The sequence below is a fragment of the Phalacrocorax aristotelis genome, chromosome 25 (genome assembly GCF_949628215.1).
Source record: "Phalacrocorax aristotelis chromosome 25, bGulAri2.1, whole genome shotgun sequence".
In the NCBI taxonomy this organism is placed as follows: domain Eukaryota; kingdom Metazoa; phylum Chordata; class Aves; order Suliformes; family Phalacrocoracidae; genus Phalacrocorax; species Phalacrocorax aristotelis.
The window spans coordinates 2,615,231-2,633,043 of NC_134300.1; the positions used below are offsets into that span (position 1 = coordinate 2,615,231).

Below are 17,813 nucleotides of genomic sequence, written 5' to 3' on the forward strand. Positions count from 1 at the left end.
GGGCGCGCGGGGCCCCGCTCCCGCCAACCCCCGCGCGCACAAAGAGCAGCCCCGCCCCTTCGCCTCCCCGCCTTTAAAAGGCCGCGCGGCCGGACGGGCAGCGCGGTCAGCCAATGGCGCGGCGCCCCCCTCGTCGCGGCGGGGCCAATGAGAAGAGCGGCGGCGCGGAGGAAGCCCCGCCCCGGCCCGGGGGCGTGGCGGCGGGAGGGGGCGCCATGCGCCATGTCATGGAGGCTCAGTGTGCGAGCGGCCATTGACGGGGCCGCAGCTGCGGGCGGAGCGGGGCGGCGGCGGCGGCGGCTGCCCGCGGCGTTCCCCTTCCCACTTCTGCTTCCCGCTCGGCGGCGGCCGCCGCAGCAGCAGCAGCGAGCCCGCGGTCGGTCCCCCGCCGCGCCCGGCCACCCTCCCTCGCCACTGCGGAGCCGCGGGAGGGGGGGGCGATGGAGATGAAGAAGCGCATCAACCTGGAGTTGAGGAACCGGGCCCCCGAGAAGGTGAGGGGCGGCGGGGCGGCGGGCCGCGCTCCCGCTTCCGCCCCCGCACGGGAGAGCCGCCGCCGCCCCGGGCCGGGCCCGCCGGCGCCGCCGAATCTGGGTCAGCCGTGGCGCAGGAGCCCCGCGGGGCGCGGGCGGCGCTTCCGGGGACCGGCCCCGGGGCGGGGGGCGGCGGGCGGCGGGGCCCCGCGCCCCCCTCCGAGCCGCCAACTTGGCCCCGAGCCCCCCGAAGTTGGCCGGGGGGCGCGGGCGGGCCCCCAACTCGCGGCCGCCGTTAATCCCCTTCCGCTCCGCCGCCGCCAACTTGCGAGCGCGGCTCCAGTAAACAGGTCACGGGCGCGCCGGGTCCAGCCTCCGCCCTCCCCTCGTCCTTTTTTCCGTTTTTTTTAAATTTTTTAAAATTTTGTTTTCCGCCCTCCTCCGCCGTGCGCTGCGTGGCGCGGCCGGCTCGGTCCCGCTCCTCCCTGCCGCCGGGGGGGTCCGACCCCCCCAAACCCAGCCGGGTAAGGAGAGCGGCGCGTCCCCCCGCCGCCAACTTCCCTTTTTTTTTTTTTTTTTCCCGAAAAAGCACAAAAAAACCCCAAACAGGAGCGAAGAAGGTGGGAGCCGGGGCGCTCACGTGCGCTGTCCCTCGCAGAGTGCCGCCCGGCGGGGCCCGGGGGGACGCGTGGCGTGGGGCGGCCCCCGGCGCCCCCCACGCGTGGCTCCGGCCCATCGCTTTGCGTCCAGGGCACTGAGAGGGAAAAGCCGGGCGCCTCTCGCTCGCCCCAGGAGGAAACTCCGGGGAGGCCGGTGTCGCCGCAAGGCTGACCCGACCCGCGGGGGGGGTGGGGGGAAAGTGCCGAAAAGTGTTGATTTAACCAAACAGACCGTGTTTCTGTAAGTTTATCCGTGGGTCGCGTCTGGAAAGGCCTCGGCGTGCCTCTAGCGTGCGCCTTTCTCGGGCGAAGCCGGGGAGGTCCCCGCTCCCCTGGCAGCTCGCTTTAAAACTTCGCCCTTGTTTGCAGTAATGTTTTTCTGATGGAAATATAAAACAATAGCAAGAGCTTTCTGCGGCGGTTTTAAAATGATATTATTATTTCAAAGCGTACGGGGGAAAGGAAGAGTCGCCTTGTTACCGTCCTTTCTAATGAGCGGTACGTTCCACTGCAGATAAAATAATTGAAAATTAATTGGTTGCCCCCCGTTACCGCTTCTCAAAGTATCGATTAGCTGGTTGGTTTAGTGGCTTTGGCGTGAGGAAATTATTTAATGGGGCTTAATTAACCTGCAGAACTCACTGCTAAGATAATCTGGAGCCAGGTTTGGGGTTCAGAAAGAAGCTGGAGCTGTAGTAGGTTTGAACACGCACAATTAAACTATCAGACTTTAAAGCCGAGTTAGGAGTTCACTCGTGTACAAGGGCACGGTGAGAAGCTATAAAAGTGTCTGTCGATAGAGTTTGGGGTTAGAGAACAGTTTTTGCAGAATCTGAAGCATGCTCAGAGGAAGGGGAACTTGCATGCTTTTTATTTTTTTAAATAGGCGAGTGTCAGTGATTTCAGCCCACGAGTCTAGCCTGAATTTAAACCAAACACCAAACTGAACGCTCCCCAAGTTGGGGTTCGGATGAAGCGCGTGGGGTTTTTGCTGCTCATTACACTGACGAGTGACGTGCTGTCCCATTCGAAGGTGACCGAGTTGGTGCTCGATAACTGCCGATCCAGCAACGGCGAAATCGAAGGTCTGAATGATTCATTTAAAGAACTCGAGTTTCTCAGCATGGCCAACGTAGAGCTGACGTCGCTGGCCAAACTCCCCACGTTGAGTAAGCTCCGAAAGGTATGTGTGTCGCGCTTGATGGTGCTTTGGGAAGTAAAAGTCCTGGGTGACAAGCGTGGTCGTGCCTTTTGGCGCTTGCGTTGAACTTGGGTGGCGCTGACAGTGCTGGATGAGATGTGAAACCATGCTAAGGCCTGGCCACGGGGGGCGGTTTCTTTTAAGATCTGAAATTGGCTTGGGGTATCTCCGGTGAACGATGGCCGAATGGGGCTTGGTTGATGACTCTTGGGACCGTAAACACTCATCTGCTCAAAATACGAAGGTTGGCCATGTCTTGCCGAGCGCTGGTGGTCGGTAAGAGGCTGTCAGGTTGCCCAGCCGGTGAAGTTGCGCGTTGCCGGCAGAATGAAGGCTCGTGGTGAATTCTGGTATTAGGTCTTCTCCTAACTTAAAGTATTGAAACCCGTGAAGATTTGAAGGAGCACTTTATAATCCTCAAAGTGAATGGAACATTTCGATGGGCAAAGCAATAACTCAACGGCTGCTTGTTAACCCGTGGGACTCTTCAAAAGAGTTCAGCTTTGACTGAACTGAAGGGAGAACGATTAAAAATGGTGCGGGTCTGAATCTGATGGTGAAAATCTAAGCATTTAGCAACTTAATTGTTTTTCCTGTGTCATAGCTGGAGTTGAGCGACAACATCATTTCAGGAGGCCTGGAGGTCCTTGCAGAAAGGTGTCCAAATCTCACATATCTAAATCTAAGTGGCAACAAAATCAAAGATCTTGGCACTGTGGAAGCTCTTGTAAGTATGAAGTGAGAAGGGCTAACGGGACATTTAAATCTAATAAATACTGGTTTTTTTAATCAAGAAATGAATTGTTTTGGAACGGAATGGTACAAACCTAGCTGTAAGGGCTGTGTACGAGCAGGTTTTTCAGGCACAGCATAGAAACAGCAAACGGGGGTTAAACTAGTACAATGTAAGAAATGGGCAAGTACACAGATGCGGCGCGATACGTTCTAGCTGCTCATATTCCTTTTGAGCTGAAAGGCATGCAAAATGACATTTCTTACCTCTCATATGTTCTATATAATTTTTTTTTCTTGCCAGCTCATGTAAAACAAATACTGCGGTGGTTTTGGTTTGTCAGTATTCCAGTCGGTTCTGACTTGATTAACTCGGTGTCCTGGTTATTAGAGACAGTACTTGTAAAGGCACCGCTGGACAATTCCTCTCTGTTAGCAGCGGATGGACTGAATAAGAGATTTTGGAGCTTCTCTTTTGTCTTTGAAAGAAAAGTAGCCAAGTTTGTCTTGCTAATCCTCCTGTGGTCATTTGTTAAGGTATAGTTTGTCTGATAAAGCAACTGCCTTAAGCTTTCGTGACACTGAAGCGATTAGGATGTGCGTGTGGGACGGCCAGTTTGGGCCAAAGCTGGGAGCACCAGTGGGGGGGGTCAGTTAAAGGTAGGAGGAAGCTGCCAGCGCCGGTCACTGCCTGATCTGCGCAGCCATTTCTCTAGCCGGTGCTTTTTTGAGGATTTGATACAGGCTGTGCCTTTGGAAAACTGCTTGTAAAGATTCATCGTCTTCATCATGGTGCTTTAGCCCAGCAGTTAGTAGACCGAGTAAAGCAGTTAAAGCGATCTATAGAAAGATGTAACTTTTATTTAGACCTTGGGTCCTTGCCAGGCCATGCAGGTGGCTTGTCCTGTGTGTGCGTGAAGTCTGAGAGGTGAGGAAAATCAGTGTCGGTTGTTTGGACCCAGTGTTCGGAAAGCAGATTCTGCAGCCTAGCTGTAAGTCCTACTGAGTGCCCCTTCCTTGCTCCTCCCAAGACGCCTGTAATTAAATTAGTCAAACTGTTCACTGAAAGGCGGCTGGGGCTCTTTAAATGTTTGCCTGACCAAAACCAGGCGACGCAAACACCAAACCCAAATGCGCATTAGGAGGTCCGTGCGAGGCGGTTTGGTGCTTCAGGGATGACTTGGGCGTGCTGCAAATGGGCCGTGGAGGTGATCTGCAAAAGCTCTTTTGTGAGGCGTTCTGACTGCCGCAAACAACTTCTCCAGCTGATGTTGTATTTAATAGAATCATCACGGTGATCATGTTTGTATTTAATGGGGAGGAAAATACTGAATAGAAAAGAAGGGATGGGGACAAAAGAAATTCTGTAGCTGGTTGTACGATTAACTGTACTTGGGCCATGACCGCACTGTAACTTGAAGTACCATGTCAAGAAATGGGGGGAAAAATACCCATGTTTTCATTTATTTTCAGCAAAATCTCAAAAACTTGAAGAGCCTTGACCTGTTCAACTGTGAGATCACAAACCTCGAGGATTACAGAGACAGCATTTTTGAGCTGCTTCAGCAAATCACATACCTAGATGGATTTGATCAGGAAGATAATGAGGCACCGGACTCGGAAGATGATGATGATGAGGGTAACTTCCTGAAATAAACTGTGGATAGAAATAGCGTGCTGTAATAAAGATGCAGACGTAGCATGTAGTATGGTGACTTCTTGAATGCACTAGCACAACTCTGTGCTCTTACTTTGGAAACACAGACCTCTAGGACTGGGTTGGTATTAATACACCATGATACAGAAGGAAAACTCCTGTCAACGATGTTGAGTGTTCTTGCAGAAGCCTTCTGAGTTTAAGGAAATTTGACGAAAGATACTGTTACAAATAGATAAATATTCTCAAAGTAAGTTGTTGCCAGTAGTAAAGCACTTTGGCACTGCCTAATGATACAAAGCGAGGGAACAAACATGTTTTATTTTGTATGAAAAATTATAATTTCACCGTTTGTCGTGGTTTCAGTCCTGTACTGAGGTATGATACAAGTTTTTGTTCAAAAATGTATCTAGTTCCTTTTGGTCTGACCTCAGTTGGAGTCATTAGTGAGGCTATCCCTACTTTTTCCCCTGACACCTGACAGAAAACGAAACCCGTAGGTATAGGTCTGTCAGGGTGCGGCTGCGAGTCCCACATTGCTGTGGTTGCGCGCTCTTCCTTAGATGTACCTGGTTCCACAGACGAGTGGCACATTTTAAACTGCTCAGGAAAAAACCCCATCCAAAACATGTTTGAGCACTGTTGGCAAACACGATGGGCTGATGTGATGTACGCACGTCCGCATTCTAGATACCCACGCAAATAATGAGTGGGATTTGGGCTGTACCTGTTTAGGACAGAGGTTTCTCAGTGTTCTCTTTGTGCCCTCTTAAATCATGAGCTGGGAGCTGCCACGGCTGTGCGCTGGGTCGTGGCTGGCGAGGGGCTGCGGGTGAGTACGCAGGCACACCAGAGTCTGGAAGCCTGTGTTTAGAAGAACTCACTGAAAGCCAAATAGTTGATATTTGGAATGTGAAAATAAACCTGATATTTGAAAATAGATTAATAAGTTATTAACTTGAAAATTAATTGAAGCGTTAAATCACCTTGTCACTTCTTGTAGTTCGCTTAACTGAAACTCTGAAAGTGATTATATGCTGCAGACACAGAAATGACATGGGAGCTCAACTCTTTGGAACCGTAGGTGTTTCGTAGTTAGTAGTAAGTGATTAAGTAACGGATAAGTGTAATGTGTTCAGCTGGTTTTGCCTTTAAATATTTGAGGGTTTGATTCTATAGAGAAGCCTCTCTTCCCCTTCCACTGCCTAAATTTTCAGCTCCCTCCCAGGAGTTTGCAGGTGTAGCTGCTTCAGGCGTCGAGAATTTTGTCTGAAGCTTGTGATGCAAAAACATTGGTAGCCTTTCTTCAGGGAATAAAATGCTAAAGCTTAACTTCATTAAAATCGTGCTTGTTTCCCACCTGTTGCCCGCATTTAAAGTAAAAAAAATTTTAAACCCCAAACCCTTCTGAAAAAAAAACATTACAGCTAGCTTGACCTGGTGCACGCAAACTTGTGTAAAGAGGAGTTAATGGAACTTAAGTTTTCGCGTATATGTGTAAGTGTATCCTTCATTTCAGAAGGAGATGAAGAAGACGACGATGAAGATGAGGATGAAGCCGGTCCTCCAGGAGAGTATGAAGAGGAAGATGATGAAGATGATGGAGCTTCAGAACTAGGGGAAGGAGAAGAGGAGGAGGAAGTTGGTCTTTCCTACCTGATGAAAGAAGAGATTCAGGTAAAGTTTGTAAATTCTCCCAAATCTAAGAAATGGACTGCCTACGGTCTGGCCTGACTCCCAGGGCAGGCTTGACTTCTCTCCCACCCCTAAAGGTTGCAGGATGGTAGAGCCTCTATTCTCCGTAAGCCAAAGAATCCATTCTCCCCAACGGTTTGAAACTATGCACTACTACCAATTACACTGTCAGAATAGCAATACTTACTCAGTAGGATAAATTAATTTATTTTGGGAAACCAAAGAAAATAACCTGGTCTCACGAAAGAAAAGAATGAAGTAGCACCATGTTACCGGTACTTCGAGTGAGATGAAACAAAGGAAGAGTCTGTGGTTTTTTGCTGTGATAAATGCTGGGTTTTTACTATGCACTCACTTGAAAATGTTCTTGGCAGTGGTGGTGTTGAAGCACTGGGGAAGGTAGCCCACAGGAGCTTTCAAATCGTACTGTGTTAAAAAGCAAGTGGAGGAGTATTAAGATAAGAAAATATACGTGTTTTACAAGGTTATGAATAGATTCTCATAGATGCAAGCTGGTCATACCTAAACAATTACTGCATAGAAGTAAAGCCCAGGAGCCCTGATTCAGTGCTCTCTGACAGCCACAGGGGTTTCCGAGGGAGAATGTGTCTTGCACGGGTTTTGCGTGCGAGGATGTGCAAGCAGCTTTCACCTTTCGGATCAGAAAGACCCTGTTGATGTCACTTCCATTACTGTTACTTTTAATAAGAGTTTACTTCTGATCAGCTGCATTTCACATGGATGTGTAGATGATCTTGAACTAAACTCTTTGGTGTTCTTCATTTTGTTCCTCTAACTAGTGCTGATATGATTTGCTTAGGAATGTAACTTCATTCCTGCCATAAGGCTCTAAAGGGGTAATGTCTGTAACACAATTAATGAAGCTAAAATTAATAAGTAAATCTGTTTTGAGGCCAAGACCTCAGAGGTTGTTCTTTGGTAAATGAATAATACATGACTAGGAAGAATATCAGGAATTAATCGTGTGTGGTCGTTAGTATCTGCATATGCTCGGCACGTTAGGTGACGGGGAGTTACCACGCAGAGCCAAGAAAATGTTGGGGGAGTCGAGAACCGTGGCTCTTCTGATGACGGTGCGCCAAAACTGGCTACTGAGCTTGTCTCTTGCGTTGCTTAGGTAGGGAACAGGTGGTGAAATATGTAAAGTTTTGAAAGAGTTCAGGTCTGCTAGCTTTTTTCCCCCCTGTATTTTGGAAAATTAATGTGGAAAATTAAATCATGCACCATTCTAATTGCAATGAATTAATCCAGAGTGTTTTCTAATTCCCATGTTTGAAGGCCAAATGTCAGATGGGCTCTCTAACGTTTTCACATTTTCACTTGTTCCATCATCTTATGTATAAAATCTGATAGAGCAGATGGGTATAAAAATAAGGCTTCAGTTTGTCTTCAAGGCTTGACATTGTGCCAGTAGGGCAGAGATCTTGCACCGCTGTTTAATTTTTTTGGGCTGCTGATTGTTAATTGGTTCACATTTTTCAGCTATCAGCTTAAAAAAAGAAAAAAATCCCCAACAACTGAATTCATGTGACATAGAACCAATAATTTTGTGAAGATATTAGCTGTTCTGCTTTCTCCTCTTCCTCGTCATTTAATGACAGTGAGATGTTCTCTCTATTTGCTGTCATGGCCTCTTCAGTTGGTTTTGCAATAACTTTCTCTTGAGCTGGTGTAAGGTAGTGATAACTGGGATGAACAAAGAAATCAAAATTCCAGGCCAGATCATACACTGGTGTCGGGGATTATATGTCTGCCCTCATACAGATGTCCAGGAGCAAACAAGTAAACGTGGAATGTGAGCTCCAAACAGTTGGGGATTTTCTGAATTTCTGCTCAGGATTTGTAAGCAAAACTTAACGGCAATTTAAAAATACTTCACAATTTCTGTAAAGGATGAAGATGATGACGATGACTATGTCGAAGAAGGAGGTGATGAAGAGGAAGAAGGTAAGTTCTCAAGTTATTAAAGCTGTGACTAAAATGATTCTTTATAGTGCTGTAACGTTGCAAGCTCGGGTGTGCCCTTTTAATGGCATAAGGCTCTGTCTGGCCGGTCTGTTTCTGAAGGTGTGTGAAGTACTTTAGGATCAGTTTAAGCCAGAGCACGAGCAGGTAGTAAAGCAGCGGCGCAGTGTTTGTCGGTTTTTGACCGCTGGCTTGTGAGATAAAAATAAGGAAGAAGTGACAGTTTTCAAAGTCTCTCATTGAAGCAGTTTTCTAAAAGGAAAGATACTGCATCTCCTACACAGTTAGATATTTGAGTTTTCCAACATGGAGAAGGGCTTTTCTGTATACCTTGCAAATGTTATTTACATACACTTAAAACACCTTGCTTTGGCTGCTCTGGTAAACCTTTCTGCTTCAGAGGCAACTGAAGGAGGCAAACTCAACCCAGTACCCTAACAGCCTAGCTTGTGAGCCTAATCATATTTTTGGTTGAACTTCTTAATTTCATAAATTACTCTTTTGGAAGAGACATGCATAATAGTCAAAAGCTTGCAAAAAAAAAAATCCAGCGTGCGTGGCTCACCCTGCCTGAAGAGGTACCGCGTCTCGAGCGTGTATAACCGATGTGGAGAAGCGGCATTCTCGCAGGCCAATGCTGTTCCTTTGGTATTTTGCAGAACGTAAAGTTCTGTTTGCAAGAAATGGGCTCCTCAAGTGATTTTTCATAAAATAACTTATTTTATCTTTTGATATTTTAAAAAGGACCTGCAAGAAGTTAAGCAGGACAGACTTATCGCCTGGTTTGGTTTTTTTTTTTTGCACCTTGTTTGAGGTTTCCAAGCTTTGTGTTTGCTCCCGCTCTGTTCTGGACCACTGGAACAGCAGCTGCTTTACAGGCACAAGCTTTGTTCTTGATTCTTGCACAGGTATCAGCATGCTCTGATTCGTGGCTGCCTGGGGGGTGGCTCAGTTAGTTGTACACATCTCTGTGTTCCAAGTGGTAAAGTGAAGACACTGGCTAGGATTTTGCTGAAGTCCCTTTAAGAAAAAAAAAAAATATCATCAAGCTTCATCTTAAAATGAGCTGGCTTCTCTGTACTTTTCTTGCTACAAGGCTTTTCCAAAACTTGGCTTTTCTAATGGTTAGGAACTCTGTCCTAATCTAGAAATGACCCCAGACAGCAAAGTTTTCTATTAATTTTGGAGCCCCAAATTCTGTCGAAACTGTAAACAAATTCTAGGTTTCTCACCAGACTAGTCCCGTTTGGTGAGACGTTAAGCTTGGCTTAATGGTGCGGATTTTGGAGATGTATCTTGCGCTTGAAAAAAAAAGTAGTTCTGAAGTAGTAATGCCGATCCTTCACTCTACAAATGCAGCCTTTGCATCCATTAAGACAACAAAGCAGGAGGTCAGGATGGCTAATTAGCCAGGAAATGACTGCTGGGAAGGAAATCTATTAGATTTGACAAAATTGCATTTCATGATTTCACCACAAGAGCGCACAGTCCACTGACCGAATTAAGCATATTTCTAAGAATAAGCTCGAAGATGTTTATGCAAGATGCTTGTATCAGCTTGTCACCGGAGAGAGAACGGAGTGTGTTTCACTTGGTATCTGCAAAAACTGCTGGGTTTGGGGCAGGGTGTATGCAACTTCTGAAAACTTAAGTATGGGAGACAGCAAAATGTCATTTCTGTTCTCAAATACACGTTAGCAGAAACACTTTTTTATAAATCCACCTCGATAATTCCTGTGTGGAGCATCACATGCTTTTAGCTTCACCTTCGTTTAATATGGCCGAGCGTGAATTATTCAGAGTGATGTAAACTGATCTTTTTTGGAGAGGCACAAGCAACAGAGATGTCACAGCGGTGAGCACGGTGATAACTGCAAACCAACCCTAACCTGTGCCTGTTGCCTTTCCTACACGTGTAACGCGACGTTTCCGATGTCTGAGCAGAACATAACTGTGTGCTTGCCTCTTTTCCTTAGCAGAGGGCATTCGAGGGGAGAAGAGGAAACGAGACCCTGAAGATGAAGGCGAGGAAGAGGACGATTAATTTGTTCTAGACACAAGTAGGACCAGACTCTTAAGTTACAGAATACGCAATAGTGATTATGCAGATCTGTATGTCTCCATGTACCATAGATGTCCCTACAGAAGATAATACGTTAACTTTTTATAGGAGAAGTGTGGTTTTACTATTCTTGCCCTTTTTATCATTCCAAATAATAGCCTGTTAGTGAACCTATATGTAGACGACAGTTTTCAGCCCTATAATCACTGAAGCCATTGTCAAGTTTTCCCCCCCTAGACTTTTATTTGGAGCTCTTTAATTTTCTACAAGCTTGCTGTGTTGGTCATCGTTAGCCCAGCGTTAAAATGCCCATTTCACATGGGTTTAATATTGTGAATTTCCTTCAAGATTTTGAAGTTTTTTGTACTTAAAAAGCTGAACTCAAAAATGTTCTATGGCAAATTGCAGTCTCTCTTCAGTGAGATGTTGAGTACAGTCTGAGTTTACCAGGGATTCCATTTGAAATTGACGACTAGATGACACCTTTATTTCAGCTTTTTAAAAGGTGGCTCCTGTAATATTTTTTTAAGTCTTCTGTCCGTTCTGTGCGTTGCAGTGTAAAGCCTCAGTGGGTTTCAGAAGGTCTTTTTTTTTTCCTCCTGCTTGTTGAGGTGTTCAGCATTTGCTGGAGTATTCGCTAGATACTGTCACGAATGTGTCTCGGCAAACTGAAAGGGTTGTAACCCATAAATTTTCTCCAAAATAGGCATTGCGGGTATTAACAAAAGGAAGTAATCTGTAGTTTTAAACCATTTCGCTAGAAGTCTTTGTTCAGCTTTCACCCGCTTCACTCCGGCATTGTCATTTCAGGAATCCTGCAGCAATCATGTGTTTGGCTATAAAATATATGCATTTCTAATGCAGAAGTTAACGGGTAATTCCTTCAAGCACATTTTTTTTCCAAACAAAACCCCCCCCCCACTTTTATAGAATTGTTGAAGGGGGAAAGATGAACATAAGGTAGTCTTTCTTCACAGGTCACCTTTTAAACTTTTTAAATCTGGTTGTAGGCAAACCATTGAAGTTGCTGTATAATACTTAGTTTAGGGTTTTTTATATTGAATGGCTGCAGAAACTTGTTGCATGCAGTTGGTGGCAAGTGCAGGAGACGTGCAGACAAGCTTTTTTTTTCCTAGCAGCCCGATTGTGACCCACAGGTCTCAATAACTCTGCCCCCGTGGATTCATGTTTTCTATTTGAGCCACTGCGAAACAAGTTCAGACGTACAGCGTTCCTTTCAGTCATGATTTGGATTTAAAACAGTAGTCTTGATATAAACCTAATTTACATTGTTTCACGTAGGTACTGAACCAAATATCACACACAGCTTTATTCAAGAGACTTATTTTTATATCTGTCCTGGCTGACAATAGCTGCCATTAACCTGGGGGAGACACCGAGGGTGGGGAAGAGGGAGATTTCCTGGACCTAAGTAAGAGTCAGTCACCGTAGATAGGTTACCTGTAAATCTTTAATAGGTATTTCACACACTAGCAGACTTTAAACGTGACTTCCAACTCTTAAATCAAGTTTAGATACTGCAGGGTTGAAGTTCCGCAAAGCCCGATTTCTTGTGCGTGTGGGTTTTCCCCCCCCCCGAATAGAGCCTTAAATCATAGTTTCTCACGTAGCTGTAAAGCAGAGCCAGCCATTAAGGGCATGCGAATGAAACGAGTCAGGCAGACGGCAATACGCTTGGAGATGAACTGACTAAATGGGGTTTGCTTTTTTTTTATGAGTATCTGTAAAGACACTAGAAAAGTAGTGGTAAAACTACATTTGCAACCACAATCTAAGTTCCTGTGTTTGTGTATGAATACTGAACGAGTAGAAATCTTAGGTAAGTGCACATCTTATCTTGTCGTGGAGGCTCTGTGTTCAAGGCAGTTGCTTTGTGCTCAGCTTTGAGATAGAAAAGTGTGTTTTCCCATCTTTTTGCTTTTTTTTTTTAGTCTCGGCAAGTGATTGAAACCTATTATTTATAAGCGTGTACTTCAAAGTACCTCATTGTCAGGATTTTCCTTAACTGTCTTCTACTGATGCATATAATAGTTTAAATGGAAAACTGTACTGGTTTGATGGATTAAAACTGGTTGTGTACTGGTCTTGTTTCAGTAAGCGAGTCCGATTCTGCCATCAGATGAGCTAATCGGACAGAACAGGATAAACTCCGAGGGGTTAGCAGACCTTCCCGAGGCCGGGCAGGCTTAACGCTTCCTAAAACCAACTGGCAGTGTCGTGCATCAGGCGCTACATCTAAAAATCTGAGCCTCACACAAAACTCAGCTTCCTAAGTAACTTTGTCTTCTCCTCAGTGTTACCACCTAAGTATAGTTTCATATTTGTCAGCTTGGCATGCAATGAAACAGCATAGCATTTTTAAAAATAAGTAATACAGAGCCTCCAGATAACTTTTGAAACTTTTTTGCTTGGTGGGTGGTCTTTTCATGCAAATATGTAAGGGTGGGTTTTATATTTTGTAGAGGTTTTGTCCTATTTTAATGCTCTTTGTATGGCAGTATGTATATAGTGTGTTTCGGTTCCTTATCAAACTCTTTCCTTAAAAGTTTGGAGTAACTGATTTTGTGCAACTGTGTTTTGAATAAAGCCATGACAGTGTTAAATTAAAGACAACAACCCTGCAGCACTCTTCTGATAATTTTTAGTTGTAACAAAACATGTTTCCTCCCCACGTGTGCTGTAAATTTTAAATTAAAAAGTTTTCAAACTGAATTATTTCAAATAAATTGAGACTATTGTATTGGATTACTTCTTCTAGTATGTACAGCTGTGGAGAACGGGCTATTTCTCAAGGAATGGAGCAAGAGGTAATTTGTTCTTTCCTGTTACCTTTTCGTTGTTGGGGAAACCTCCAGAACTGTGTGTCTTTCTGGGGCTAGAGCTTGGACTTTATGGTACTTCAGTGCTCGGTAACATTGTCGAGGAAGGATGCTATGGAAAACCCCAAGTGATGTCTGGATTAGCTCACTCAGTGTTTCCAGATGAGTTTAACATAGGAACGGGTGTTGGAGCTGACAGGGCTTTTGCATGCTGTATAAATCAATCCCATTCAAGTCTGGCTCTTAAGAAACAAAAATTAATATCAAGAGCCTATTTAGATTTTGCTTTTCATAAATGCTGACTTAGTGTGCCCGACAGCCTGAGCTACAGTCCTTTCAAAGTAGCTGCCTTGGTCTGCATTAATTATTCCTCATTCCACAACAATGTTTAAAAAAAGATGCTTCTCCTATGCAGCTAGACATAGCATTGTTTTTATTTTGGGATTAGTCCAGCATTCTTGGCAAAAATCCCCTGGATGCACTTGAGAAAGCTTGTAACTAAACAGGCTTTTCTTCTCCTAGATGAGTGATCAGCCAAGAAATGGGTGGTGGTTTGCTGGGATTCTTCTTTTTTTTCCTTTTTTTTTTTTTTTAAGCATGGGGCAAAATTGCTTTTCCATCTAAAGCCCCATATTGGCCGCTCGCTCCCTATGCACCCGTTGGAGTGAGACCAAATGGGGAACCTGAGCTTTTGGATTGCATTTGACCGAAGTTTAGTCTACCTTTAGGGGCTACTGGTGGTTTTATGTTAACTAAACCCAAGCTGTTCTGTTCTGGTATGCGCATGGTGAAGGAGATGGGAGGAAATTCAGTGCTGTGTAGGCAGGTCTTCAAAATCAGGAAAAACTTGAAGCGTGGGCTGAGAGGCTCCTGAGCTCTTTCTGATGGATGCGAGCAGCTTGTCGTGACCTGCCAAAAACCACCTTTCTCGCTACCACAGCCTGGCAGCCTCTCTCTGGTTTAAAACACACCTCTGCTGCCGCATAAGTCATCTGTCCAGCTCCCAGAGGTGAGATGCTCCACACGGCTGGAAGACATGCTCGCTCCCTGCCCTGGCGGCTGGCAGGTGGGGATGGAGGGAAGCCTGCCGCTCTCCAAAGGCTAGAAGCACGCCAGACTGCTGTCTCCAGTGGAATCCCAGGGGCTCTGCTGTCCTCCATTTTGTCGCAGTGATGGGAAGCCCTCCTGGCGGGTGGCCGTGTGGCTTCCTCCCTCCTGCTCCTTCCTTCTCCTCTCGGAGTTTTTGTCTTTTGTTGCCCCTTCTGTCGCTTTCCCGCCCCTGTCGGCCCTTATCTCCCCCTTCCAGTCGTGCTGCTTCCCCTCCCCTTCCTTCCTCAGTGGCACGGACGCCTCATGAGGGCGCCTCCTTTACTGCCCCCTCCCCCCCAACCCGGCTGAGGGGGCGCGCGGGGCCCCCGAGAGCGGGAAACCGTTAACCACGGGGTCCCCCGACTCCTGGCAGCAGGGGCCGAGCCGCGACCCCGCCGCTGATTGGCTCAGATTTGCCGCAGTTCCGCCCCTCCGCCGCGGCCCGCCTTCCCGCTCAGCCTCGCGCGCGGCGGGGGCCGCTTCCCCTTCCCCCTTCCCCCTTCCCCCCCCCCCCCCTCCGCCCGCAACGGTCGTTCCCCAACGGCTCCGCTCGCCTCCCCGCGCCGCGGAGTCGCCCCTTCAGGGGCTGGCAGGGCGGGCGGCTGCCGCTAAGGCCCTCCTTCCCACCCTAAACCAGCCTCTGCTTCCCTTTCTGCCTCACCCCCACCTCACGAGAGAAGCTTTTCCTGTCAGGTTGCGTGAGCTTTGTGCCGGCGGTGGGTGGCGAGAAGCGGAATGTCGTTCCGAGTCCAAACGGACGGGGGGAAAGTTGTAAACCCTAATCCCTAAGGATTTTTTTCAACACCGTGCGTGAGAAAAGATTACGTTTAGCTGGACTTTGCTACAAATGCTCAGCGTGGAAGTGTGAAGAAATTCTTTTCTAGTTAAACCCCTGTAGCTGAAGAACTCTTTAAAGCCGTGCTTTTAGGCACCTAGCGCTGCAGTGTAGTTCAGATGTTTGTTACCCAAATTTGGCCTGCTCTCCAAAGGAAACGTGGCACATGCAGGGTCACCGGACAAATTTGTCATTTTCTCACCACCTTCCCCACAGTAGCTATCGCCTAATTTCAGGTAAATATAACAGTTGCTGTCCCAGAAAGGATTTGGGGCACCTTTCGGTGACAGCAGGTGCCTGGGTGAAGGGGAGCGATGGTATGGGTCTGCTGCAGAGGGAGCGGGTAATAGACTTGCTCTTCCTTAGGCAGCAAGGCATGCATTTGAACGTGGGATTTTGGAAATCCAGTTTTGCCAGTTGTGTTTCTCAGGAAACTTTTGTGCTGTTGCCTCTGCAGGTCCCGGCAGGTGCCTGTAAAGACATTGCTCCTGCTTTACACGTGTCTGGTAGCAGAAGTCACGGCCTCCCTGGACACGCTTGTGCGCTGTGTCTTTAGACCCACCTAGGACAGGCATCCTTTTCACTATTTTAACCCTAGTGCAGGTAAGACTTACACAAAAGGGTTTTCTTTCATCTGTAATGTAACCAAGGACTGGCAGAACTACCCTTTGCCATTCCCACACGTTCCAAGATGATGAGTTAGCCTTTTTTACCCTTTACGCCCCTTTCCCCCCAAATGAAATTAGTTTTAAAAAATCATACTATTGAGGGTCTAAAACCACAAGGGTCTCTCAGAGTTTAACCTTCAGGGAGCATGCTTTCACATCTCTTCTGCATTTTTATGTGATAAAGGGGAAGCTGGCATTCTCATGAGATCACATGAATTCAAGAACTTGGGCTTGGGCAAAAGTGTAAAATACTGTGAGCTGTATGATGAGGTAATGAGCATTATCAAAATGAAAACTGCCACATTCGACAGTACTGTGTGTTGATTTTGGCAGCCAGAGTTGTTGCTGTATACTAAAAAATAGCAGTTTCACAGATCGTAACCATTACAAAAGTCTGAACCGAAGAAAGAGATCAGAAGCTGAGATGTATTTATATTGAGATACAAAAAGAGATATCTCAATATATATTTATATTGCAATACAAAAATAATTCTTAAATCATTTTTACTTCTAATTTCTCAGTCTCTTGGTTGTGCTTGGGGTTGCAGCCTGAACAAGGTTATATCATACTGTAAGTGTGCGCTCACGCTCTCCATTTGTTGTTCATCGATCTGCAGGACGGGCACAAATGGAGAGGCAGGGCAAGCAGCTGCCCTGGGGTGGCAGAACGCGGAGGGTGGGAACAGAAAAAGCCAGTGACAGCAGCTGCTTTGAGTGGGGCAGCCAAACATTTGTTTCTGCAGAGCACGGCCCGGGGCAGTGAAATTTCTGGTGCTACTCCTGTTGGGAGACTTCACTTGAGTTACAGGTTTATCTTCTGGGGAACACTCTTCTGGTTTTTAAACTTTAACATTATAGTGTGCTTCGGTTTCTGCTTTTGAGTGTCTCATTTAAAAATAAAACAAGACAGCCCCCAAAATAATTGAGGAAACCCTTTCCTCATCCTTCTAATTTAACTGCCAAAAATGAGGGAGAATCCAAAAATAAATGTACAGCCACAACAACAAACCAAAAGAAAACCGCAGTTTACATAAAGGCTGAGAGCTCCTGGCACTGAGGGAAAGGATTCTGTTCTAGGAAAAAAAAAAATGACCGCAGACTTCGTATTTGGTTTTGTGTTGGAAAAAATGAGATATTTTTCCTATATTAATATAATATGTTAAACTGGTGTGTTTGAGGTGTACTTCCTTCTACGCTAAGGTAATTCAAATAAAATAATCATACTGATGACCGAGGAGTAGCAAATTAGAGTTCCTCAGCTCCACCTAGGTGAAGAATTAACAATTTCTGTCCATTAAACCAGAGCTGTACAAACAGCCTGTACTGAAGTGCCCGGACAGGTTCTTCAGGAGCTGCTAACGGCGAGCAGCGTGATTTTACCCTGGCCTGCTCGGCACAGCGTAATTAGCCAATTCCAGTTCTGCCTCACCGGGCAGTCGCCACGCGCCCTTTGCAAGCCTGGAAACTGCGGTGCCATGTCACAGCCGTCCCCGAGAGCCCCGCAGGAGGGAGGGGACACAGGCTCTCCAGCAGGCGTGTGACAGGCATCCTACATCTCGGATCGTGCGAGATAAGGGAAAATGAAAGCCAAAAAGAAAAGGGTCCTGCTCAGAACAAAAGTGATACCCCAGCATAGTCGGTGGAGCGTGAGCAGCTCCGCCAGACAGCGGTGCTTCGGTACCCGCTGCAGCCGCTTCCTCGGAGAGCCCCTCTCGTTGCCCAGCTCTAAAGGCAGTGTGGGGAGACCTCCCTCTGCAGGCTAAAGCTATCCTCACTAAGGCCTCCGAAGTGGCTGCTTTGTATATTAAGATATTTTCTTGTTGATTTTCACTCTTACTATTTAAGAGTAACGTTTTCTTTTGCTCTTATTCCTATGTTTCCTTGATACTATGTTTTTTATTAGTTAAAGCATGATA

General features: G+C 46.4%; 1 protein-coding gene and 1 long non-coding RNA gene across 7 annotated transcripts in view; both read left to right on the forward strand.

Moving 5' to 3' along the window:
- The first annotated feature begins 184 nt into the window (after nt 1-184).
- On the forward strand, nt 185-13,231 carry ANP32E (acidic nuclear phosphoprotein 32 family member E). 3 transcript variants are annotated; one of them, XM_075075386.1, is made up of 7 exons: nt 185-494; nt 2,166-2,315; nt 2,938-3,060; nt 4,539-4,704; nt 6,242-6,399; nt 8,331-8,385; nt 10,383-13,231. In XM_075075386.1, the coding sequence occupies exons 1-7, from the start codon at nt 441-443 to the stop codon at nt 10,445-10,447; spliced, it is 771 nt and encodes a 256-aa protein (XP_074931487.1). In that variant the 5' UTR covers nt 185-440; the 3' UTR covers nt 10,448-13,231. The 3 variants fall into 3 exon arrangements, with proteins under 3 accessions (XP_074931487.1, XP_074931486.1, XP_074931484.1); XM_075075385.1 differs by having other exon boundaries at nt 6,245-6,399; nt 10,380-13,231; XM_075075383.1 differs by having other exon boundaries at nt 186-494; nt 10,380-13,231.
- Nucleotides 13,232-13,244: 13 nt separating this feature from the next.
- Nucleotides 13,245-17,813, forward strand: part of LOC142048468 (uncharacterized) — an 83,589-nt gene continuing 79,020 nt past the window's right edge. For 3 of the 4 annotated variants that reach the window (XR_012657476.1, XR_012657477.1, XR_012657479.1), the window contains exons 1-2: nt 14,118-15,465; nt 15,687-15,832. This is a non-coding gene — a long non-coding RNA (uncharacterized LOC142048468). Of the gene's footprint in view, nt 13,294-14,117; nt 15,466-15,686; nt 15,833-17,813 lie in introns of those variants that run through there. The other variant, XR_012657478.1, reaches the window with a different exon arrangement.